The following is a 27176-nucleotide window of genomic DNA, read 5'->3' on the forward strand; positions in this document are numbered from 1 at the left end:
GTCCGGCCACATATAGAGTATTGCTGTCATCTCCGGTTTGACACATGCCAGTATCAGCTCGAACCATTTGTCTGCGTGCAACGCACAGCTGCTCGAATTGTAGCGGACCCAGTCTTCTGTGAACGGCTAGATATCTTGGCGTTGCTTAGAGACGTCGCTTCATTTTGTGTCTTCTACCGCATTTATCACGGGGATCCTACCGAAGAGTTGTTTGAAGTGATTCCTGTCGCCAAATTCCACATTCGCATGACACGCCACAAATTAGGATACCATCTGGATGTGTGGCGTTTCTACACAGTACGGTTTTCAAGAAACTGTCTTCCACTGACAACCAAACTATGGAATAAGATTTCTTGTGTTGTGTTTGATGACGATATGACATTTACCCATCAATAAAGCGTGTGCACCATTCTTAAGGGCCGGCAACGTTCCTGTGTTTCGATGTTTAGATTTCGGTTGACATCCCTACAGAGGATGAATAACAAGCTACTGTTATACCTCTTAGTAATATTGTACATTATTTATTTTACGCAGCCAATGAATAAAGCCACAAATTACATATATTTCAATTTTAAAGTAGTAAAACTAATTTGATTTATTGCTTATTACAAAGTATTATGTTCTTTGAATACGAATATTTAGGTAGATTTACGTTTTTTATACTTATATTCATCAGTTTTCCATATACCAGTATTCTATTTACATATAAAAAAAATCTGCATTTGAATATTGTTATTAGTTGATTTTAATATATTCCGAGAAATACAAATCATGATTCATTAGTTTTATCGGTAAGTTATAGATAAAATAGATTTCAAACGGAATCGTTGTCGCTTTATCAGCCCCTTCACGATATTTTATTTACAAACCAAGACCTCATATCTTTCAGAGCCCTCTAGACTGTGTGATAGAGTCGCCATGTATGTAGTTATCTTGCTAACCGCTTTGTAAAATTATGTTTAACTGATTCATTCGTGTGGAACATGTTAGGTTTACATATCGGTAAATGTAATGAGGGAGGGCGGGAAGTGGCGTGAACAGTTTCAAGGTCACAGCAGCCTCCAGTAAAGCAGCCGCCAGCCGGCGCAGATCACAGACGGTCAGCCATCGCTTCACTCAGCCGCTATCGACAGAACAAACCACACGGCTGCTCCTCACTTATAAACAATGCATTCCACGATGATCGACACCTAACACCTGTCGATATTTTTATATAAAACAACTTTGCGGAAGCTTCAGTGAGCACAATGCGGTTCTTCATACTGTTCTATGTGTTATTTAACTCGACATTCGGAGATATCAGTGAAACAAATGTTTTTGATGCGATGGTTTTTCGCAAGTGTTGTTCAAGAAATCAAAGTATTATAAAAGTGACGGAATATGACCTATCACTTGTCGAACGATATGAGTGTGTTGATCGTGATTATTTATTTGAGAGTTATAATATATCTGTGACATCATTGTTGGTAGACAAACGAGTAGAAGTACAGCACGGCCTGCCGGCAGATTGTGATGATTTACAAATGGTGCAAATAAATGGACCAGATGCTGAGCTTTTTCTGTGGGAAAATGAATGTTATGACAGGCTCGTAACTGAAATAAATAATGGCTCTTTAAAACATAACATTCCAAAAACTATAGCTTTAAGTTGTAATAAAACAAGAGATAAAACAAACGAAACCAAGTCCTCTTTTAAAATTGAACAAGTAAGAAAATGTTGTCCAAAAGGACAAGAGTTCGATACAGATCATCATGTTTGCAGAAATAGTGTAGAAGAAGTTGATGAAGAAACATTTTTAAGGAAATTTAATATTAGTGGACCTTACATTTATGAAACTGAATACACTCTTCGATGTAAATTTGATGAATACGTTGTTGAATTGACTGAAGACATATTTTCGTTGCAAGTTAGCAACAGTGATCTAATAACTATGAACAGATACAATGGAAACGTCAAGACACTAATACAAGGAGAGTGGTGCGTGGACCAACAGTATGATGGTACACAATTATTGGCTCAAGTTTGTACACGTAACTGTGATGATTTTGGTGCGTTTTGTGTACGGAAGTGTTGTCCTCCTGGTCACCATTTTAAATTAAGGAGGTGTGGAGGTCTATCAAGTGTTTGTGTGCGAGATGAAGACGAATTTGTCCAATTTAACATTTCCACTTATTTAGCTCCATTAGCTGACGAATTTGGTGACTTACCTGGTAAGTTGATCTTGTTATAATGTTTGTAATTTTAGGGCATATTTTGTTTTGTATGAGTACTGTCAGGGACAACGTAGTAGGATAATTCTTTGTACTTTTTTAAATTATTTTGGGTAGCATCATTGACCTATATCGTGCCTATACTAGTGCTGGTTTAAGCAGGCGTGGGGCCCTTAGCCTAGGCCTCTAGATAGTTCACAGACCGAGCGAATTACAACAATGCCGCTAATTCACGCTAGTTTTAACATGGAGGAAATGGTCTTCCGGTAATATTAAGATACACTTTTCCTCTACTATATGAGTCTCTCGGATTTTATATTTTGTGGCATTATTCATAATTATCCAGTCAAAAAATCTTAGTTTTGTTGCTTAAGAAATAAATGGGTAAAGTGTATCCTTAAAGCCTCAAGGGCACTCCTCTATTTGGGCTGCATTCTAACGCAGCCTCTCAAGCCATATTGTCTTCAAGAAATCGGGTTGCCTCACAACTGGTTTAGTTTTCTCCACCTATATGTCGGTAATAATGTTTCAAAGGATTTTCAATCTCAGAATCAGAGGGAACTCATCTATATCTGGGGAACACCCAGGCTTCTGATCTGTACACAAACACTGGTCTGCACAAGGTCTTGAACCTTTAAACACACTACCAGTGGGAGCCTACTTTACACAGGATGCCGGCTAGATTATGGGTACCACAACGGCGCCTATTTCTGCTGTAAAGTAGTAATGTGTAAACATTACTGTGTTTTGTTCTGAAGGGCGCCGTAGCTAGTGAAATTACTGGGCAAATGAGACTTAACATCTTATGTCTCCAGGTGACAAGCGCAATAATTGTACTGCCGCTCAGAATTTTTGGATTTTTCAAGAATCCTGAGCGGCACTGCTTTATAATGGGCAGGACAAAGCAATGAACATCAGTTGAAAGTCCTGCTTGTCTCGTCCCTTATTTTCATTAAAAAAAAACATAACATCGATAAAGAAAGCCTTTTTGGTTTTACGGCGAGAATAAAACTGAATACCTATATTATGTGGTTTTAACTAAAGAAATAAGATTTCTAATAGGAAGAGTTCCATTAATCAGGAGTTGGAGATACTATCTTTTCATATCTGTATAGCCGAGTGGTTAGCGATCCTACCTACTAAGCTAGAGGTCCCGGGTTCGAATCCCGGTGCAATATTTATATGATGAATATGGATTTTTGTTTCCGAGTCATGGATGTTTAAATGTATTTATGTATATTTATATGAGTTTATGTATAATTAAGTAAGTATATTGTATTAAATATATCGTTGTCTTGTAACCCATAACACAGGCTATATTTGCTTAATATGGGGCAAGATAATTTGTGTAAAAAGTGTGTCACTATTATTATTATTATTATATCTCCAATGAAGATATATGGGTTATTTATATTCTTTTTGAAAGTGATGAATATTCAATGCCGGTTTCGCTTTTATTTGCGTTGATGTTGTAAGAATCTTTGGTGGTTGTCACTTACCGTACCTAGGCTCTTTTGTATCTCCTTCTTCTTCCGTAAAAACTAACTATATTTATATATAACACGATACAGTGTGAATGCTGCATTAATATATAAGTGGTATTAATTCTTTTAACACGATACGAGTAAACTTGGAAGTGTACTTTTCGCTAAATTAAATTAAATTTCTTAGATGTTATGGGCATTCGGTATGCTTTACAATGTCCTGCTGGAAGATTTGCCCTGAACAAATCGCTACCTCAGGATGTGCACGAAATGACGGCGCAGGGAGCCATTAAGACGCCCCTCACAGTCACCTTTGACTACTGCGTGGAAATGTTCGATCGCCGAGATTGTCCGACTAACGATGTGTACCTAAGCGGAGTACTCTGCTTCCAGCCTAGTGAGAAAACTAAGAACTATCGGTTTTCATTTGTGGTGAGCTGCATTTAATTTCTAAGAAAAATATATTGAAACCAGCCTTTGATTCCGATATATATCCAGTATATATTTTTTTGTAAATTTCTACTCCTACCTATATAACTATACTATTAATATATCCATAGATCTTGGCCGCACATACTTCGAACTTACTTACTGTTTGAAGGAAGTCCATCATACAGCAGTAATAACATATTTGCTGAGAAGATATTAAATTCATTTCTTATAGCCATGTATAGTTTACTGTAATAGCTAAGGCAAAGACAGTCAAAATACCAATAACCATTGTAATTCTCGTATAACCGGGTAAATTAACAGGTCCGGTCTGTATATCCCATGGACTAGTAAAAAATAAGGACTTCGTGTCACCTTACATCACAGTGTAGCATCAAAACAAGCCGATTAACATGTAAATACATAGCCCCACGCCACACACTTACACTACTACAGGCCGATAGGCGGCCATTATGATCGCGACGTCTCAATAAAATATTTTAAAAATGCCGACGTGCATTGTGAAAAAGTGTAAAAACGATACTATATAAGTATTTGTGGCTATATATGGTATCCCCCGTAACCGCACACACACAAGCATAACGGTGCTTCACTTGCTAATATCACGGCGCGGAGTCCTTCTTTTTTTACTCGTCCGTGTGTATTTCCATTATTCGTATAAATAAATGTATTATAGCAATAGTTGAGGAGCCCGCTTACAAGCAGTCAAAAAAATTGTTTATAAATTTTTCAAAAACTTTATATTTATTAGTTAATTATTTTTTATTTTGATTTAATCATAGTTTAATTAGAGCGTTAAATGTTATACCATAAATAGTGTGAACCTGTAATTGGCAGTCGGCCATCGCATAATATTTTTGTTATTAGTTTAATTTTTGTGTGCTGTTGGTTCAATAAAAAAAAAAAAAAAAAAAATGATAAATATATAGGTTTACTAGCTTTTACCCACGACTTCGTCCGCGTGGACTTCCATCTCTTATTCCATCTCCAAATAGACGATTGTTTGCTTCTTATCAAGTACCTAAGGCAAGGTTTCATGGTTTATCTTCGAAAATGACGACTTTCTATGAATACTTTCATTCCTGATTTCAACCTCTTCATGCCGTTTTTAACAACTTATGAAGTGCCTAAACACATGGCATAATACAAACATCTTCGAATGTCGAATTTCCATATAAACTTCCATCCCCTTTCCCAAGCTCTAGTCTATCTATGTACTTAATATCATCAAAATTGGATTATTGGTGTAGTCGTGAAAGCGTAACAAACAAACATACATTCACATTTATAATATTAGTAGGGATATCTTAATAGTCGCTGTTAATCTATTCCTAAGTGCACACCTTATATTATACAAATTCAAGATATATATTAAAGATTCTTTGACGAAGAAGGCTTACTATAAGTAAGGCAGATGATTTACGGCCGTTCCCAATATACTATCTACAGATAGAGATAAATTACTACCTTCTACTGTCAGTAATTAGCTGTCAATAATCTGAAGCTGTCCCAATATACCCGATATGTCATTCTTATCGCCTTATATTGGAACGCGTGAATTGCAATTTCCATACAAACTTCTATCGCTGGTAAGCTATACGTCTTCCCATTGACGGACAGCGTGTACGGATAAGGTGAGTTACCGTCGATAAGTCTATTGGGACAGAAAAGTCAACGATAGTTACGACTTTTATCTCAAGTAGGCCACTACCGCAAAAAGACTGAATATTGGGAACGGCCGTTAATATATGGTCTGAGCATTTCTTATCGGATCTTCTCGACATGTCACAACCCCTTTAGGAACTGATTTAGCTTCATATACCATGTTCCCTATGGTTTATAAATGCTTTTCTTTTCTGTTCCTTTTCAGTCGTCATAAATCTACGCGGGCGTAGTCGGGTTGTTGCTTGTTTTAAATACATTGTTGTAACAACACAATATTACGTTCACAGATAATTACTATATCAGCTGTATGCTTGGGATTAACACTTATAATATACATCATATTCCCGGAGCTAAGGAACCTGCATGGACGCAACCTGGTCTGCCATGTCAGCATGATGCTGTTAGCTTACTCCTGTTTGGCGCGCGTTCAGCATAGCGCAGTCCTAAACGGTCTCTTGTGCACCGTGCTTGGTAAGTTACTTTTAATTTAAGTCGTTTCGAGAGGAAAAGTATAAAAATAAATGAAATCTTAACATGTACCTTCTCATAACTTTTTAAAACGTATTGTTTACCTTTCAATTATTGTAATCCCAGTAAGATACTCTCCACCACAGAACAGAAATTTATTTTTCTGTTCTTGTAGCGTATTATAATAGGGGTGGCTAGCGGTTTTGTCAGGGGTGTCACTCGTCTACAATACTGCTTTGATAAGCTTCACAAATGATAGCTAGGTGGATACCCCAACGATGTCTTTTTCAGCCGACAGCAGTAGCGTAGAAATATAACTGTGTTTCGATTTGCAGGACGCCGTAGCTAGTGAAATGACTGGGCTATTGACACTTAACATGTTATGTCTCAAAGTAGCGAGCTGTAATACGGGTCTCTGCAAGAGCCTTCTAAAAAAGGCTTAGGTTAAAACACGATTTAGTATACGATATTATAATTCACAGACATAGTTATTAAAAGACCATAGACGATAGAGATAACTTATAAGGACGGACCCGTAGAGGCTTTAGATTTTCTGAAGACTGATACGAACTATCTCGCATCACTTTACATATTATATTGTAATTGAAATGGTTTGTAAGACGATGAAATGTAAATATTGATTTAAAAGAGTGGCAATGAACTTATTGTTACTTCTTCTCATTAGCTCAACCCTTTACGAAGTAGCGGTAGATTCAATAAGAAAAAAATTTTTTTTTTGATTAGGTAGGTCATTTCCATGACCTACATGAATAAAGTGATTTTGATTTTTACCAATTGCCCTTGCAATTGCTCTCGCGCAAAATGCATTAATATACAGATAAGCTGCTGATGCTAACATCGAGATTAGTGCTGTCAGCCTATCCCTAAATGTAGGCAGGATATAACAGAACGCGCCGAATTTTGGGTTGTTCAAGAATCCTGAGCGGTACTGCATTGTAACGTACTGGGCATACCACTTATCATGAATTTCCTTGAAAAAATTTAACTACTAAAATTATAGATACAGAGATAAGATATAATTATGGCACTTAAGATTTTGTATAAATTAATTACGAGAGGGAAGGTTATTAATTATTTTTAAAATTGAATGAGATTAAACTGCCCTAGCACACCGATCACTAATCATCGGTGAGCACCGCGGGCAGCAATGATATTTAAAAGTATAGATAGGTTACCTAGATTAGTCTTATTCGATGTAAAATCTTACGCACACATTAATCATTTAACATTTCAATAGCACACTACATTACGATTATATCTCAAAGAAGCATAGCATGATACAATTATCGCAAGCGAGAAAGAGATAAATCTAACTTGCTGATTGCGTCTTCGTTTAAATTGAAACAACATAGAGTAATAATTCATCAGATATGACTTTTACCCGTACACAACACCTCTATTAATACTATAATATCATTGGAGGGCAGCAAGCGATTGACATTATTATTATTAACAAACTGACCCGACAGATGTTGTTTTGTTAAAAAAAATAACAAAAAGAAACAACCGACTTCAAAACCACTACTCCAAAACAATAGATATAATATGCACTAAAAAGAATAATCAAAATCCGTTCACCCAGTTGAAAGTTCTGAGGTAACAAACATAAAAAAAGATATATTCATGTGTGCAATTCACATGTGGTAGAAGTGAAACTTTCAAATTTAACTCTTCTTCACTTTTAATCGCCTGGTACCAGAAGACGGTATAATGCTTCCTTATCTCATTTTCTCCCACGCAAAATGTTTCTCTTTTTCTTTATGTGTCTGTCGCATTCTCTCGCATTCTCTCGCCGGCTGAATCCTATTCATTTACCTGTTTGTGTCTCTATCATCTCGCTTTCTCGTTTCATCGAGTTTCAAATCACAACGATTCTAAAGAAGTTTCACTTCAAAAACATACCGACGAATTGAGAACCTCCTCCTTTTTAGATGTCAGTTAAAAAACTATATATATCTTTATAGATTAGTGTGGACAATATATTTTTGATAATATAAATGATTTAAGTTTTCTTTAGTGTTAATTCCGCCAATATTTGTTTTTAAAAACACTAATTAACACTAAAGAAACAAATATTGGCGGAATTAACACTAAAGAAAACTTAAATCATTTGAACATTATGGATTTCCGCAAAGTAACGCCTAATTCAATAAAAAAATATTTTTGATAGTTAATTGGCTTATTATGAAATTGTAACTTGTCAAAACGGTCACAAGTATAACTTAAATGTAGAATTAACTTAACTTGTTGTATAGTGTTGTGTTGCTAATTACGATGCGATACCTTGCTTTTATGATGTGAATAGCTTGTGCAGCTTAGATCGATTTATAGGCCACTAAAATTTACTGTTATTTGGGTTTCTAATGAAGACGCGCTATTTTTCTAACTTATAAACGCACAAGATAAAAATAAGGCACTGTATTACGCTAATTGCAATACTGATCATGATAAATTATCGCAAAATTGTAAATTTGTAAGGAAATAAAACGAATTCACAACAAATTATACCATTTTTATTAAAGCTTTAAATCTTCAATTCATAGTTATACGTGTCAAAAATAAATAAAGTGAAATTATTAATCGAAAATTTATTCTAAATTGGTAATATATAAGGGACTTAAATCATAAATTGAATAAAATATTTTGAAGAAAATCATTATTTCTAACAGACTACAAGCTCACCAGAAGTACTGAAGGTACTGTAACACAACTTCCACTCACACTTAACCAAGGGGATTTCGAATATACTTATTTGGAAACGACATAATACCAGCATAGGAATTCGCTTAAATTTAGTGAATTGAAACTCTTCAGAATATAAAATTTACTTCAAATATTATAGCATAAGTCCTTTACATTTAAATTCATTCAATAATGCCGAGGTTATTTATAAGAACTTTTTTTTTCTAACTAAGCTCAGCTATAGGGTTATGGCTCATTTATTGTAGAGGGGGAAACAAACAAACATACATACGGGTCACCCGGAGGTATGTGATCACCATGACCCGCTCTTTTGTAACACTAGAGGAATCGCATGAGCATTTAAGCGTCTGATTTATTTGAAAATTTACATCTGAATTTGAGCACACATTGGTACGTAAACGTGAAGATCGAACCGGGGACTCTGAGATGAAATAACGGTTCTAAGTATTGTGCCCACGACGCTTCAGAGAAACTAACAAAAAAGTTGATCCGAAACAATTAAAAACTTAAGTATCATATGAAGAAAGATAGAGACACATACCCGGAAGACGACGTCGTTGAGATTAAGTCGGTTACTCGACCCCAAAACCCCACCATTTTCTCAAAATCGTAATAGCCGATTCCGCCGATATATAATTAGAAGAATTGCTCATTTATTAGAATAAGTTTTATTTTATTGAGGTCATTCTTTAAATATATCCTACTCATAAAATAATAATAATAAGAGTCACAGAGAGGTGCATATTTGGCGGAGAACTCGGGTAATTGGGAATTGAAATTCTTTGAAAATGGTTGGTAATTGTGCCATTACCACGGTCTATGTTTATACAAAATTTCATTAATATTTTGTTTAGGTTTACTAGTGTAGTCAAAGACAGACCGTTTTTATTCCACATAATTTTGGTACCTGTGGATGTTGCCCAAGTACTGTAAAGTGATAATTGTTTCTTAATTCCACAGTATTTCCTATTCGCAGTCTTGACATACAGCAATCTACTAGACTAGTCAGCGTAGATCGAGTGATATTTTAATTAAACGCAATTTTTTGTTTTGTAAATTAATTGGAGTGAATGTGAATGTTGCGTGAATATTGTCACAGTACACTATTCAAAACAGTTTAACTGTTTCTGAGATTTGCGTGCACAAACTATTTAAAAATATAAAGTATTAAAGTACATTGTCAGTAAACTTATAGGAATTCACGGAGGAGCGGATACTAATTCGTGGGAATACAGCTAGTAATAAATGTATATACACACATGAGTGTATACATATACATCTATCGCCTCCGAAAATTTTTTATGAGAATTATTGAACACGTTCACCTCATGGTTAGTGAGCCCTACTGCCTGAAGTGCACTCAAACAATGATACCCCGTGACTTCGTCCGCGGACTGTGTACGTAATAGGGATATTTCATTTCTTTTTTAAATAAAAGAATACTTTTAACATATTATGCTTTCCTGACACCTTTTATAAATAATGATGTGTTCTGCACAGTCGTAGTACATTATTTTATTCAGTTGTCAATAGTTTTCGCAGCGCACGCGGTGTTAATAATATTTTAGGTAATTTTTTACACCTTGGGTTACATTATTGGAGTTTGTTATGTTTGATTGTTATTTATGTCACCCGGGGATAATGTTGTTTCCCATCAGTAAAATAAGGAGCTTATCAAGTCGGTTAAGTAGTTTCGCAGCCTAAGCGGATATAAGAATCATAGATTGTCGTCGTAAAACCAGTACAAGATGTCAAATAGAGAGTTTAGGTAACTTCGTTGTAACTCTGTTATAGACGCAGCCAGGTAAGAACTTGCGTATGATACAGTAGGGTGGACAATCTTTGTGGCTAGCTTATAACTTTAATTTATAAAATATGTTATAAGTAAAAGTTATTAGCTAGTCAAAATAAAACTCGCCCCTTACTGTTGTTGTAACGTGTCTATGTTCAGAGAAGCTATTAAGTTTTACGAGTTTAGTTACTATACTTTACTTATTATATTACTAATAAATACTTGCTTTTATTGTCGAACATAAAAAAAATATTGTTACTTGAATGATTCATTTATATTGCATAATATTCTATTGCCAGGGTCCAGGGAAACCAACAAATCCATTAGGGATTTACTACCCGTATGAGTATTCTGCATAAGTAACATACTTCAAAATATTTGTGAGACCCCTTTTTCCTTTATTACTCTAATAAAGTATACAAAATTATAATATAATTGCTATGGATTTTTACTAGAATATACTCTTGGTAACTATGGTTGTAATAGAATATTAATTCATTAGTTGACTTTTGACTGTTTGAGTATTTTTGACAACACACATTGACCAGCACGCCTCATCGACGATCAGGTAATCTCATATTGGCTTGATTTTTTAAAATTTTTATTTCTTCTTATTGGCATTCTTTCTGCCTCCAACTCGACTTTTTACGATGATGGAAAGACACTGCCGAGCACCACGCTATGTTAGGTCTGTTCCTGCTGTAAGCTGCGGCAAGCTTACAGCAGGACTTGGACGTGAATCGGTGCTGATGTCAGCGGGGCCTTTGTGTCTCTCATTAGACTTTGAGGTTCCTTTCAAAACTTCTTCTCCCATCAAACTCTTCCGAAGCCACTTGTGAGTTTGATGGAAGTTTATCTAAGTGGACCACCGGACCACACAGAGGCCAGCAAACAAGTCGTTTTCGACAAATATTGCTAGACCACGAAGCCCGTGAACGCTGTAGTTCCCCAATGCAGTGTACTATCTCCTACACTGTTTCTTCTGCATATAAATGATATGTTGGACGCCTCCAACATGCATTGCTAAGCAGATGACATTACTGGAGATGCAGTATACACGGGCCGTACAGGTCTCTCTCGGAAAATATTAGACCAGTGCCGGAAGAAACTTATGTCGTGTATAGTCCTCACTTCAGAAGCCCGCGGAATGGGGCAAAATTAAACTTGTTCAATTTAAACCCCAAAAGACTCAAGGTAGACTAAGCAAATCCCATTTAGGCTATCACCATATTTCGACAACACTCACTTTTATGCCTCGCCTAGAATAGTTATACTCGCAAATCTCGAGCGATTACCAATTCCCCAAATTTTTCAATATTCAAAGCCCTTTTTGGCGATACTTCAAGCCGCCCCACAATCGAGCGCTCTACAAAGCGCAGGTTCGGTTACTTATTATGAAGTATTGCTGGCATCTCTGGTCTGGCGTACCCCAGTATCAGCTCAAACTTTTTTCAAACCACGTGCAACGCAGAGCTGGGGAATTATCGAGGATCCAGTGCACTATAAACAGCTAGATTACTTGTGTTTATTTGTTCCTGTTTCACCCCGCAAAGTTTCGCCCCACACAAAAAATTTTTGTTTCGCCCCAGATTTTATTCCTGTTTCGTCTCGAAAATAAGAATTATGAATTATTTATTATTTTATTCTTGTTTTGCCCCACTTTTTGTTCTTTATTCGTCCCGGGTAGAAATTTATGTGTTTTACAACATGTTTTGTACGGACAGCATACAAAATATTTTAAAAATCATATTTATGACGATAAATATTATTAATGAATTCATCAAGTTAGTATTCAATACCGGAAATCAATTAATGGAAACAGGAGCCTTTTAACTAATTGTTATATAAATTGGTTTAAAAACTCAATATCTTTAAAAAAAACGTATACAACGTGTGCCCGCTAAACAAGCAAGTTTATGGCTTAAAATCCTAACTTTTATCTACCGCTTTCTCTACCTTCATCTTGATGCATGGACTTCGGAATCAAGATAATTTTACTATGTACTTGGTCCGTTTATGATATTTTTGTGCCAAGTTTTATCGTTATACTTTTGGGACAACCTAAGACAGCTGTGCCGCAATCTTCAAGAACATAATATCCTGTAATAGGTTTATGAAAACCTTTCATGCCACCGTTTGGTCTCGGGTAAACTATTGCTCTTATATATCTAGAATATTGTTGTAATTCACATTTTTTTCTGGCTGTACAAAAATAATTTTAAAAAGTGGGACGAAACAGGAATAAAAATCAACGTGGGACGAAACAGGAAAGTGGGACAAAAACCCGGGGCGAAACAGGAACAAATCCTTGTGTTGCGTATAAACGTCGTTTAATTGTGATCGTCTACCACATATATCTCTAATAAAGCGCGTATACTTTTCAAAAACGCGTGTGATAACAATATTTTTGCATTTAGCTACTTTGTAGAATCATTTACCACCTGCAGTATTCCTTGAAGTTTAGAGCGTATGCTCTTGAACGTATAGATGTCCTTGGGCAAGCAGATCACTTTATGGGGCTCGCGCCAATATAATCCACACTAGACAATTTTGTAGATAATACGTGCTCAAAGCACTTTACATCAATTTTATAAACATCTATCAAACTAATAACTTTGAAATGGGGTTATACACTCTTTCAATAGACATATCAAAGCCGGAACATTTACTGTTAAGAACACCGAAATACACATTCCAAGAACTTGTAACGGCTCTCGAATTCAATATTATAAATATATCCGATTACATACTATGCATATAGTATATACATATGTGTTAGCAAATTAAAATCTGTGTTCCGACAAAAGCAAACATTACATTTGTATGTTATAACGTCCAACAAAGATTAGAGAAGAGTTTGTTTACTATGACGTAATGATTGCCGGCTATACTTTACCACAGAAATAGCCCTCCCTTAGGCCACATATTATTAGCTTTAATATAAAGTAATTGGAACGATCCAGAGAGATTCAATCATTTTGGAACCTTTCAGACACATTGGGCACGTCTGGAGTCTTGTAATTATGTAACGATGTTCGATGTATGTTAAAGTATGTTTATTGTTTATTCAGGATATGGAATTTATTTCGGTTTCGTGGCGGCTTTCGCTTGGCTTAACGTCATGTGCTTCGACATATGGTGGACATTTGGGTAAGTCAGAGCTACTGATTTCGCACTCATGTAAATATTTCACTTGGGTATTGGGGAATTCCACATTACGAATGCTAATATTTGTAGATGCAATGCATGTTTAATATTCATTCTGTTGTATATATATAATCATTTCATTGTTCGTCTGTCGATGTGGTCAATACCTATTAAATTTGGGAATCAATTCAACACTTCTAAATTTAACCAATCAAGGGGACCATTTAAGCCTTAATCTGCAGACAAATTGAAGACTTATCATTCAAATTTGGCGAATAACTAACTAGACATCATATCAGTGGTAAAGGGAAAAATTTGAGAATCGTTATTTGTTGCCATAATTAAAAATATTGGAATGTGTAATCAATATATTTAAACGCCTGTTTAGCATTGATAGCAAAGTGTACATTGTATTATTTAATTCCTTTTGCATAAAGTAAAAGGTTTTATTTAAATTTTAAAGCATTTTGTACTTGGTATTACAGTATGGAACCATCTGCATCGGCGCGTAAGTCGCACTACCATTGTAACTTTATATAAAATCAGTGCTAATGTTGTGTAAATAAAATTTATTAGTAAATAATACAAATTGAACAATTACAGTCGTCGTTCGTATAGTTTCTTAACGTACAAACGTTGAATCTCACCACTCCGGTGCGTTTCTATAAAAACATCTTTAAAAAATCTGAAATTAAATTTCAACACGTGGTTTTTGGTGGACAAAAAGCGATCTCTTTTTTTTCACAACTTTAGTTGTTTTCCAGGTGTTCCTCTTGTATTTTGATCTCCTTCGCTGTGTTTTTTATGGAAGAGGAGCATAAAAGAGCAAATGGGTGACCTGATATTAACTGATACCCACCACCCAGAATCTTCTGCAACACCAGAAGAATAGAATATAATAGAAAGAGAATTGCGGGCCCGCAATTCTCCTGTTATTCTTAGGAAGATGTACGCGACCTTACACCTTAAACACTTACACTGGGCATGGGTCCAACTCTGTTTTTCTTTATACACTAAATATTGATAGACGCAAACATTGAATAGTTGAAGAAAAAATCGCACGTATGTTATATTCGTAGATAGAAACATTTTTATTTTTATTATACGTCATGTAGGTTGGGCAGTAATTAAAGCCTATTTGCCGATTGGGGGCCTTCGTGTTAATTCGTGTCGGCCGGCCGAAATCGATAGGCTCAGAATAAATCGCTTAATATTGTGTAAATATATTGGGTTACATAAAGTTGTGTGTGTGGTAAACGTTAGCACAGACTCAATAGAGTTTGTTTATAATTCTGTTGTTTGTGGTGTGAATTATGTTAGCTAAATTAGTCAGCATGGTGGGATGACTGTACACTTGTTGGGAAAAAAATATGTATAAAAAGATGGACGTCGGTACTGGCATTAAAGAAATAGCATTTGCAGATCAGAGTAATGTGCAGACGTAGTAATTACCGCCGCCACACTCCCAGTACGGACCAGACTCTAGAGTTTCAGTTAGTTTAAAAGCAACTTATATCGATCAATATCTTTAAGAATCATTAGTCATTTTTAATTTAATATATACAGCCAGTTGTGAATGGGCGCTGCTTGTGGTAGCAGGATAATCCTGTTGCCGGAAGCTTGGCTTCAGATTCTTATAATGCGTCTCTTCAGACGCAATCAAATTCAACCCTTTACGAAGTAGCGATAAATACAATAAGAAAAAAATATTTTTTTTTGACATCCATAAGTGTGTTTTCCGTGACCTACATAAATAAAGTGATTTTGATTTGATTTAATATTTTTAGGTTCTATAACTGAAAGTATTAACTACTATCCAAATGATTACTTTCTGTTTGCTCAACTGATAAGGTCTTGTGTGTAGTTTCATAACTATAACACAGAATATGTACATCAACATTATTTCTAAAGTTATACTTCTTATGGCGTATATTAAACAAAAATATGTGATTGATTTCTTAAGATGCTCGCACACTGCGTCACGTATTCCCGCCAACGTAGAGTTGATAATTCTTTCTCTAGTATAGTGTGAAGTGATATCTATTAAGTGATGCTATAAATACACAATAACAGATAGTAAAGACGACAAAGTACCTAACTACAGAGTTTTGTTTGTACCTATTAATAGCCCGGTACGTAAACTTTACTAATACCAAGCGTATGGAGAGTTTTAAAAATTGCATTTGGTGCCATAGCTACTTTGTGTGATGCAACCACAATTCTGTCCTCTTTATCACACCACTCTATATCAATATCGCAAAATATTGTGCAATGCATTGGCGCCAAAATGAGAAAACTCAACGAACAATCACACAAAAATGACAGATTCCAAATTCAAATGTATTATTTTGTTTATTTATGGCCAGACTAAGTATAATCGTTCGCGAAATGGTAGCCTTATAGCGACACAACTATTGTAAAGCTTAATTAATTACTGTCTAATTTTGTCCTTGTCATGTTACGTAGGTAAGTCGCTCCCTCACCTACTGCGATACGAAAACCATTGTTATTATGTTGTATTTCGTCTGTTACAAAGACTTTTAGACGTAATGCTTATTTATTATGCTCTGTTTGCTACAACTTGCTCTGTGAATCACGATTTTGGTTATTGAGACGCCATTTTAGAAATTTAGTTGGAACTTGATTTGAGTTTTACTAGGAACTGTGATTTAGCTTTTAACATATAATACTGTCGCATTTTATGCACTGCTACTTTTATAAAAGAGGAAAGTATACAGACCATAATATGAGAGTTATTACTAGAGCATTGTTAGAGTTTATGGAAATCTTCCGAGTTTGCGCTATTTTGGAAATATATCTATCTATATATATCTAATATCTCAATCTACTCATTTTATATCATACTTGAAAGACGGAAGGAAGGTCATTCATAATAACTTGGTTGTACCTAGATCAAAATTCATTAAGTACCAATCTGTGTACCACACTTCAAGATATTTCAATAGATTGTGTCACTTCGTAAAATTTTATTAAAGTAATGATACCATAGACATTCCTTTACACAAATTATCTTGCCCCAAGCCAGGCATACCCTATGAGTTCAAGAAAACGATATATTTAATACAATATAAACTACTTAAATATACATAAATACATATAAACATCTATGACTTGGAAAAAACATCCATATTCATCATATAAATGTTTGCACCTTACGTAAATATAGTCTGTGTAGGTTCAAATAATAAAGATTAATTATTATAGATGTACAATAGCATGTACCAATATTCACCGGCGTAGGTTCATGACAATTTCGCTAATAGTAAGAGCGACGAGTCCCCCAATTAACTTCTTTCTGTATTTGTGCGTTAACCTAACTAGGTTTAGGTAGGCCTTCCACTCCCAATAACTATTGGGAGTGGAAGGCTTCTTCCCTCAAATGAAAAAGAAAAAAATCTGACGTCACAACACGGGGAGGGCGGATAAAATCTATAAAATTTGTGTTACGTTGTTTATGTATGGCGCTTTATTGATAAATCAATATACCACATGTCATTAATATTTACAAGATCAATTTAATAATTAAATTATTTAACCCGGATTAATTTTTAGGAGTGTTCGTACTGTGAAGCCACTACGGAAGTCCACATCAGAAAGGCGCAGATTCCTCTGGTACTCCGTCTATGCCTGGAGCGTGGCGGTGGTCTTGTCTGGCACAATGTTCCTCTTGGATCGATACTCCAACAACTTGTATCTTAAAGCGAATATCGGAGCTGGAGCCTGTTGGTTCGGCACGAGTAAGTTTTGATGAAATCATTTTATAGGATTTTATTTATTTATTTAGAGACTTAAAAAAAGTGAACACTATTTACACCATAATTTATACACTATTTATACACAGCATTAGACTAAAACTTAAGGCTGGTGATTGCAATTGCCTGTTCTAGGGCTGTCCAAATATCCTCGGCCAAATTGTAAAAAAAAATATTAAAGTTTTCTAAGTTAATCTAAAACTTTAATTTTATGAATTATGTACCTAACTTAATTAATTATAAGATTAAAACGCGAGAGGTTTTTGAGTAAAACATAGATGTTTTTAAGTTTCATATTATTTTATTTAACCCGATATTTCTTGACCTCTGCAGATCACGTTTTGAGGGGGCTGCAAAATACAGTTACACGTATTTTAATCCTTTAATAGATTTTTATTTGAATGTCTCGCGTTTATTAACAACAATAATAAGTAAATGAATTAACCATTACTCGATTACTTTAGTGAACTTAAAATATATAATATTACTAGCTGACCCGACAGATGTTGTTCTGTAGATAATTAAAAAAAATAATGTTTTATAGGAATTTGACAATAATATTTCAAAACACCAAGAACTATTTCGTAGAAAATGCTCCCTGCTTTTATAATTAAATTGTTTCACAGCAGAACTGTCAAACAGTGCGTCAATAAATTCTCTCATAGAAAATATATCCATACAAAACAAATATTGGAAACAAAACTAATTATGGGTCCCAAATCGAAACAAAAACTATCCTATCTCTCAAGTTGGACTAAGCTGCACTCGATGAAGTAATCCCCATTCAAATCCGTTCATTAGTTTAGGAGTCCATCGCGGACAAACAACGTGTCACGTAATTTATATATATTTAGATTTTAATCTGAAAGGTTTCAAATAATATTTATATACTTTTAGATCACAATGAATTTTATTGTAATTTTTAGGTAAGCAGGTTCACTAAATAGCTATATCTCTAATATAATTGTAACATATCTTCTCTGTCGATACGCTCTTGAATATAGACTTACCAATACTCTTGACAGAGCAGTCGTAATTGTGGTTTAGACATTTTAATGAGGGCAGATATAATGCGCCTTATAATGTTTTGCCATCTCTCTCTGTCAGAGGTCATTCGAGTACACTCATGTACAGTACCGCCCATAGCAGATTAGATCTGGTCGATCCATCGTATAGGTGACCTTCAAGGAGGTCTAATGCCAAGGCGTGCCCTGCATGACAAAGCGTTCTATGGACTGGCTGTCTTGCCACGATACGTGTCAGAAGAATATATGCACTATGGCAGATAAACACAGTTTAATATTTAGTTCTTGGAGTATCGAAACGTTTTTTCAAAGTCAGTCCACGGCTCACGAAGCATCGTTCTCCACCACATTTTCAGAGCGTCTTCTATTTTTCAACCTCTCGCAAAGGCAATCGAAATGTTTTACATTTACACATAATAATATAAATTACAACAATAAGAGTCTGTAAAAACAATATCGCCTTAAAACTAAAACAATTTAATGTAAAAAAATATACAAGCAATCAAAAGTTGTAACATCACAACGCATTATTGAGATATCGAAGCAATTATATTATATTTACAATAATATTATTCATTTTATACAGAAATTCCCTTGTATACAGAAATTGTTGGAAACACGTGTTGAAAAGAGTAACGATTGTTTATAAGATTATCTCGTCTACCAACAAGCAAAGTTATTACAGCTTATTATGAATCATTTCAACAGAAGAGCTGCAAGAATTTACTATAAACAATTATTTATTTTGAACTAGGGCGTAGGAGAACTATTGGTGTATTTTCCGTTTGAACGCTGAGTAACACATTTTTTGTTTGCAGTTCAGAACACGCAACTGGATTGGCCACACTACATATTTTTTGTACTGCCGATGGGTGTAGTGACTTGCACTAACTTTATTTTGTGGCTTTTGACGGCTCGTTACTGTGCCAAAGTAAAATCGGAAGTACATCGCTTGCAGGCTGGGTCTGTCGGGGACCGGGCTAAGAAACGTTTTCGAATAGACAGAGCAAAGTAAGTATTATTTTTATATTATTGTTTCATTTATTTGGAGCTTTGGTTATGAGATCGTTAGCTTAAACCAAAACACGTCAAACAATTATGTTTAAAAATATCTTTCAACTTATGCGGTTCCAAGAATAAAAACCTTCTTTAGGCTTTTGGGAAAAAAAATTCATGTTTCATCAAGTACATTACATTTTTCCCTTCATTGTATATATATTTCATACAACATTTCTAATATTTATCTTGATGGTCCAGGGAAAAACAATTTCATTATTTTTTAAATCGTTTTTGGGCGTTTGACATAGATGAAGTCAATGTAGAGAGAGCAAGAAACGTGTAAGCTCTTTCTATAGTGTACTGGACTTCACAAATTTTAATTTGTAAAATCGTCAACAAATGGATGTGTCTCTGTCATCTCCACAGTTCTCCAAGGAACTTTCTTCCACGACCGCCCAGACTGTCATGATTTAGAATCAGGGAGAATGGGATGAAACGGGACTACCTTGCACAGATTCCTGCCAGATACGACATATATCCCTTTAAAAAAACGCATGCTATCTAGACGAAAAAGTTTGAGACGATGTAATAAAAGTTTCACTTTAAAAACAAACAAAATACTACGACAAGCCCAAAACAACAAACACCAAAATAATATCGTAAATTGTCATATAACGCACAAAATATAATAGTGTATTTTATATTATTATTATTTATATTAACATGTCGAGTAAGATTTAAGTTTGAAAGTTGACAAATAAGCGGCCTTGAAGTCACAGACGAGAAAAAAATAAGGACTCCGTGTCACCTTACATAACAGTGAGGCACCAAAACAAGCCGGTAGACGTGTAAATACATAGACCCCAGAGATTTGTCATCGTCTGTGGCAGATCACTTACGTCGCAATAAAATATTTTAAAAAAGCCGTCGTGCGTTGTAAAAAGTGTTAAAACAATAATATAAAAGAATTTGTGGATATATGACTACTTAAGGGAGAAAAAATTATTTTACTAGTCCGTACTTGAAGTATTTTAATTAGAATTTCATTAGTTTAACTAATCTGGGCGGGCGCCGCCCTAACTAATTGACTTTCATTTCATTGATATTATAATATGAAGGTCTGACTGTAATATATGTAGAACGATTACCCAGGTCGAGGCTGTGTTCTATGAATAATTTTCTAAGAGTATTAATGATAATTTTAGGTATATTCTGACTGGTAAACTGTGGGTGGTGATGGGAGCTGGTTGGATATCAGAATTGATCTCCACGCTGGTGTCTGAACCACTCTGGCTCTGGAACGTTATCGATCTTATCAACGAGCTGCAAGGAGTTCTTATATTCCTGATCCTCGTCATGAAGCCTAAAGTATTGTATCTTATAAGAAAGCGACTAGGTGAGTTCATTTTTTTTTATATGTGAGAGAGGGGGCAAACGGGCAAGAGACTCACGGGATGGGGAGAGGTGAGGCAACCGCCCATGGACATCCGCAACAACAGGTGTGTCAAGAAATGCGTTGCCGGCCTTTAAGGAGTATGCTTTTTTCTTAAAGGTCCCTAAATAGAATCTGTTCGGGAGACCGCTGCCGGTAGTTGATTCCACAAAGTGGCTGTGCGAGGCAAGAAAATTCGAACAAAACGCGTGGTTGTGGAATGCCAGACTCTACGTGATGCGGATGATACTTTGCACGTAATGTCTGGTGGTGGAATTCGGCCGCTGGAATCAACCCAAACAGCTCCTCTGAGCACTCCCCGTGATAAATGCGGTAGAAGATTCAGAGAGAACCCACATCTCTACGCAATGCTAGACTTGATCGTCGATGATTCGAGCCGCTGATCAAACAAATGAAGATCCTTAACCGGTTTAATTGAGGCAATGAGAATCATAGTGGCCTTACTGCAATTTTTACAAAAAATAAGTTTAAGTACCAAAGTGGTTTTTGATTTAATTTATCAAGTGATTTAATTAAGTATAATAATAAAAGTTAAATAAATTAAATCACTCATTGGGCCCTCGCAAGTAGATCTCGGTGTGGGGAATTAATATCATGATCGTTTGACACACATAATATTATTTAAGACGTTTGCTCAAAAATAATTGCATTTCTCATTTTATCGTTCATATATGGACGTAGTTCCTGAAAAACGTTCCAAGCCACAAACATAACATTAAAAGGAATTCGTGTTTAAAGTTTAATAAATATTAGTGTATTCCATGTATACGGCGGTACTAACAGCGCTGAAGGGTACCACATACAACTCAGCACTAATACACGAATGTCATCAAACCCTGGAGCAAGTTGCCTCTTATAACCGGGTAACTCTGCAATGGATCAAGGGACATAGCGGTTCGTTAGGAAATGATGCAGCGGATGAGCTTGCAAGGCGGGCATCGGCAAATATAGTGACTGGTCCATTGCCACTTCTGCCACTGCCCTTCAGGCAAATGCGCTCATGGATACGCTCTCTCACCAACGACCTACACAACACCCGATGGATGAATGTCTCAAGCTGTAGACAGTCGAAGGAGATGATACCTGCACTGTCGCCCAAACTGACACGTAGACTTATCAGCCTCAACAGACATGACATCCGTATAATGGTGGGCACCCTAACGGGTCACACGTCACTAAACAAACACCTTTTCACAATCGGCGTAACGGACAGTCCTAAGTGCAGAGACTGTCTGACCGACGACGAAACGGTCGCTAACGTAATCCTGGAATGTGCGGGGGTGGTCAACAAACGGGCAAAAACCTTAACCAACCTTAACCAACCAAGGAGGTCGCTCCAAGAAGTCTGAGAACACCCCAGGAATGTTCTGAACTTCTGGAAGGAGCTGGGCTGGTTGGAGTAACTGGGCATTACTGCACGCAAAATGGACCTATGCTAGTGGTTTAATTGCGGAAACAGGAGCCCCTATACCTATACCATAGTGTATTCCATACATGTGGGTTGGGCTACTAAGTCATGATGTCATTTAAAGAGTGACAGTAGTGCTCCAATTTTTTATCAGTCCGTTAATATGAATCACGTGGCCAGTTTTGTGTTCTTAACTCAATATCGACATGATTGTGGTTTGGAACGTTTTTCTGGATCTACGTCCATATATCATCTTGCAAATTATCATTATTATTCCTTCCCTATTAATTGTTAACTGAACTAGATCTATACTTTACAGGTTTATCATCGTCGCAGAAAGATCCAAGTATATATTAATATAATTTTATCTGTTGTTTTAATGTTAAGTTTAACCCTTTACAGTACATTTGCCAAAAGTAATAACAATTCATTTTAACGCTTCATTAAACGCCTTAGCTTTAACCCCTGGAGTGGGTACAATATTTACGTGCGCACGTAGTTAGCAAATAAAGCACTTTAGATAGTGTATATTAGAATAACGTTTTGGTGTTAGCAATTCAGATAAAAAGTTAATATGTTAATTATCGCGATATCACACGATATTAGCGTTTCATTTAAAATTTGATTTATGAAAACAATGCGATGAAGTAATGCAGCTTATTTAAATCCGAACAAATTGTTAACAGGTGTATAATAATATAAAATTGTGCAGGTGTAAACAGGTGCATAATAATTGAAAAGAGCGCAAAAAAAGAATGCTGGGAGAGTTTCTTGCGCCGCTTCTTCTCTCTCAGAGCGCCATTTGTTTCCAAAGCGGTAGTAGTATCTAGTAGTTATTAGAAATGACATCAAAAAGAATTCTAAAGGAATCAATTTTGAGAAAATAAATGCCTTTTATGCCTTTATGCCTTTTATATTACGTCTGGGTATCTGTTTCTTTGTTTGGATTTTATATAGCGACTATACATATATATATATATGTATATGCTGCGTGATGCTATAATGGTGACTTTAAATGAACGCAAGGAAGAGCTACTTAACCGTAATCATAAATAAAAATTAAAAAATATGCGTACTTATTTTTTTTAATGCGTTATTCATCTAAATAAATTAATTTTTCATTATATCATTTTGAAACAACCTATAAGTTATCTAGTAGCCGCGGGCTTGCTTTGTCACAGACACCTACTTGTCCCACTCTGCGTCGCCGCAAAACTCGCAGGTGCAGGTGGCGTACACGGGGGGTTAATTAAAATTTTATTTTCTAAATAGTTTTTTTTTTAAGTTTCAAAATTTCAATTATTAAATTTAATTTTTATATTTATTTTTTATGATTGCGGTTAAGTAGTTCTACCCGTGTGGATTTAGGCTGAGATCTATAGAGAGAACTTAAACTTTATTTAGATTTTACTCACGTAAACTTGAGTGTAAGCTTAGCATAATCTTTGATTTCGTTTATACACAATAATAAACAATTCAACAGTACTGAACTTTTTAATAACAGTAAAGGCTGCTTTGTAAGGAGTGTTAGTAAAAATCTAAATGAAGGTGTAAAGTAATTCACAAACTCAAACACACACACACATACATACACACACACAAAACACACTCTCTCACCAAACGACACACGCACGAATACCACACCTTATTATAAATATTGTAAGTCCATTATTAGAAGTAAATTCTACAATAGTATTATTATAACCTAATTTAAGTTCTGTGGGTTTTGTGATGTTTTAAATAAATAAATAGTCATTTGACAGCTGAAATTATGTCGAACTTAATCTAAGACAGCTCTATCAAAAAGTCAAGTTCGATTTTTATCACACTTAGCAAAGTTTTACGTACGTTAAATCTCAGAAATGTAAATCTAAGTACGCTTTTTTTATGGAATAGGAGAATTAACGAGCGTACGGGTCACCTGGTGTTAAGTGATCACCGCCGCCCACATTCTCTTGCAACACCAGAGGATTCACAAGAGCGTTGCCGGCCTTTAAGGAAGGTGTACGCACTTTTTTTGAAGGTACCCATGTCGTATCGTCCCGGAAACACCGCACAAGGAAGCTCATTCCACAGCTTCGTAGTACGAGGAAGAAAGCTCCTTGAAAACCGCACTGAGGAGGACCGCCACACATCCAGATGGTGGAGATGATATCCTAACTTGTGGCGTGTCGTGCGAAGGTGGAAGGTACTCTAAGTAGATCTCAGCCTTAATGTCGCCATTGTATCGCCACACTTTATATGTCTGCATGAGTAGATAGAAATATATGGTGAAAAGATAATTAAGATTGTTGCTGTCAAGTCTGGCAGACCCAGTGTAAATAAATGTATGTGCATGTGTTGTTTCATAATTCATATAGTGGTTTCTAACTATTACTAATATAAACAGGATTGGAGAAGCCACCGCAGAACAACGCTGGATCGTCTTCAGGTCGGACGTCTTCCACGTTCCTCTCAAGAACCATCAGCTCCGATGAGCGCGCTAATCTTAGAATATCGTTGCCACAAAATAACCTTAAATAATCATAATTACTATAGGAAGTGAAACTAATTGCATTTAAGCTTATCACTATAAGAGATACCTTTAATGTTAAACCATTTTATTAGGAATTTAGTTTAAGCTTATGAGGTCGTTTTGAAGTACGATATTTCTATGAAATTTAGGCTCATTTGTCACTGATTTTGTTCCAGTTCAGATAAAAACCTAATAATATTATGTAGAACTGACTTATTAACAAAAATCAAAAGGCTAGGACCAGTTTCCTCCTGATCTTATCGTCGGTCATGAGAATCGATAAATATTCCAGTGTGTGTCCTTGCAATTTTTTAAATTCTAAGTAAACCTTATTTGAAATCGTTACTATAGATTGTTTTTTTTTTTTTGTTTTTCCGCAGTAATATTGATTATTAACTTATAATTAATCACTTCTGTTGAAATATCAAAATCTAATATACTAATTGGTCCTCATCTAGTCATATATAGTAGTGCATGTAAGATATTATTTAAGGCTGTATGTTTGTATAAAAGGCTATCAAACGTAGCTCTTAATTTGTAAATTGGCAAACCAACAGTAGGTACCTACTACCAAAGTTATTCCTTAATAGGTATAGTAAGCGATATGTATTATACAGGAGATGAATCCCATACTTATAAAAATTTACATCATTTTGTAATATTTTTTTTATATATCATCACAAAGATCGATGGAAATACAATTCCATTGGTTTCATAATACTAAATTTATAAAATTATATAAATTTTCTAGACATTTATTATTAGCTTTAAATATTACATAGCTTAGATTAGTTACTATGTTTTGTCTTATCTTGTCCAATGTGTTTTTACTAGACTTATCTTTGTATTCTTCTACTAGAAAGTAATTCTAACTTTATTTTAGGCACATGTATATTGCAATTAAAATTATGTTCATTCCATTAAATTGTTTTCTTTTCATTTATTCAATTATTTCTATCGAACTGAACGAAATGGAAAACAACCTGTCGTTGTATCAATAAAGAAAATGCTTGGCTTCCAAATCATCATTGTAATCTGTTGCATACCACGTTTTTAGTATAAATTGTTGAACTCCTGTGTTGCTTAGATTTAATTGATAACGGATGGGGAGAAAATGAAAAATGGGATTGTTTTTTTGAATTTCATTTAGCTTTGTTTTTAAGTTTTGTCTGCACACTTTATAGACCATCACCATCATGGAATCGAACCGAATCTTGGCAATGGCATGAGATCAGTTAGCGAATTTGCTGGCATAGCTGTGACGGATGGATCTGGAAGCCAGTAAAAAGTTCCTCACAATTTCGATACGATATGCGATATATATCTTAATGGGCTGATGAGTCATGTACTAAGGGGCGTGCATACCATATAGGCAATTAGGCAGTGCCTACCTCGTTAAGAACCTACATACATATAGCATAGCAATTAGCACTAGTGTTAAAGTTGATTTGGTTTAATTTGGTTCTATAAGTCTCCAGATTACATATTCGATACACAATTTCAATATTCTGACGTCAAAACCCAGTATTATCGGACTACAACAACACAACTACGACTAGTTAAATCTAGAGTGCCTAACTTGCTAGAAAACCAATGCACGCCCTTGCATGTACACACCTACGTCCTGATCTGCGGGTGAGGCGGCCAGCCTCTAACTAATATATTAGAACATACTGCATAGAAGAACGCATATTTTTTTTATAAATGAGAGGACAAATGGGCAAGGTACCGATGTGGTGGGAATTGAAGTGAGGCAACTGCTAATGGACACCCGCATCATCAAGGTCAAGAGATGTTTACACATACACCCTCTCTCTCTCTCTCTCTCACACACACACACACACACACACACACTGGTGACCAGTAATACAGGTATTTTATTACCTACCACAGGCATCAGCGATCCACAACCAAAACTTATGTATCCCCTGTATTTTTAAGTTTTCGCTATATTGTAATTTTGGTTGTTGGTGAGAAATAAAAGTTATTATTATGATGAGTAGCCGGCCTTAAGTTGGCAGTGTGCTCCATGCTTTTGAGGAAGGTAACGTTACGTAACAGC

At 35.4% G+C, this 27176-nt stretch overlaps 1 protein-coding gene across 2 annotated transcripts; it reads left to right on the forward strand.

Annotated features, from left to right (window-relative positions):
- The first annotated feature begins 1063 nt into the window (after positions 1-1063).
- Positions 1064-25998, forward strand: LOC126972711 (probable G-protein coupled receptor Mth-like 3). 2 transcript variants are annotated; one of them, XM_050819617.1, is made up of 9 exons: positions 1065-2211; positions 3883-4127; positions 6098-6281; positions 13866-13944; positions 17515-17699; positions 19558-19750; positions 20944-21134; positions 22919-22945; positions 24989-25996. In XM_050819617.1, the coding sequence occupies exons 1-9, from the start codon at positions 1248-1250 to the stop codon at positions 25120-25122; spliced, it is 2202 nt and encodes a 733-aa protein (XP_050675574.1). In that variant the 5' UTR covers positions 1065-1247; the 3' UTR covers positions 25123-25996. The 2 variants fall into 2 exon arrangements, with proteins under 2 accessions (XP_050675575.1, XP_050675574.1); XM_050819618.1 differs by lacking the exon at positions 22919-22945 and having other exon boundaries at positions 1064-2211; positions 24989-25998.
- Positions 25999-27176: the final 1178 nt, after the last annotated feature.

Source organism: Leptidea sinapis, chromosome 27 (genome assembly GCF_905404315.1).
Source record: "Leptidea sinapis chromosome 27, ilLepSina1.1, whole genome shotgun sequence".
Taxonomy (NCBI): domain Eukaryota; kingdom Metazoa; phylum Arthropoda; class Insecta; order Lepidoptera; family Pieridae; genus Leptidea; species Leptidea sinapis.

Coding starts and splice junctions, on each gene's coding strand:
- LOC126972711 (XM_050819617.1), top strand. CDS start 1,248: ATGCGGTTCTTCATACTGTTCTATGTGTTATTTAACTCGACATTCGGA. Junction 17,700..19,557: donor AGCCTGTTGGTTCGGCACGA/GTAAGTTTTGAT, acceptor TTTTGTTTGCAG/TTCAGAACACGCAACTGGAT. Junction 19,751..20,943: donor TTTCGAATAGACAGAGCAAA/GTAAGTATTATT, acceptor TGATAATTTTAG/GTATATTCTGACTGGTAAAC.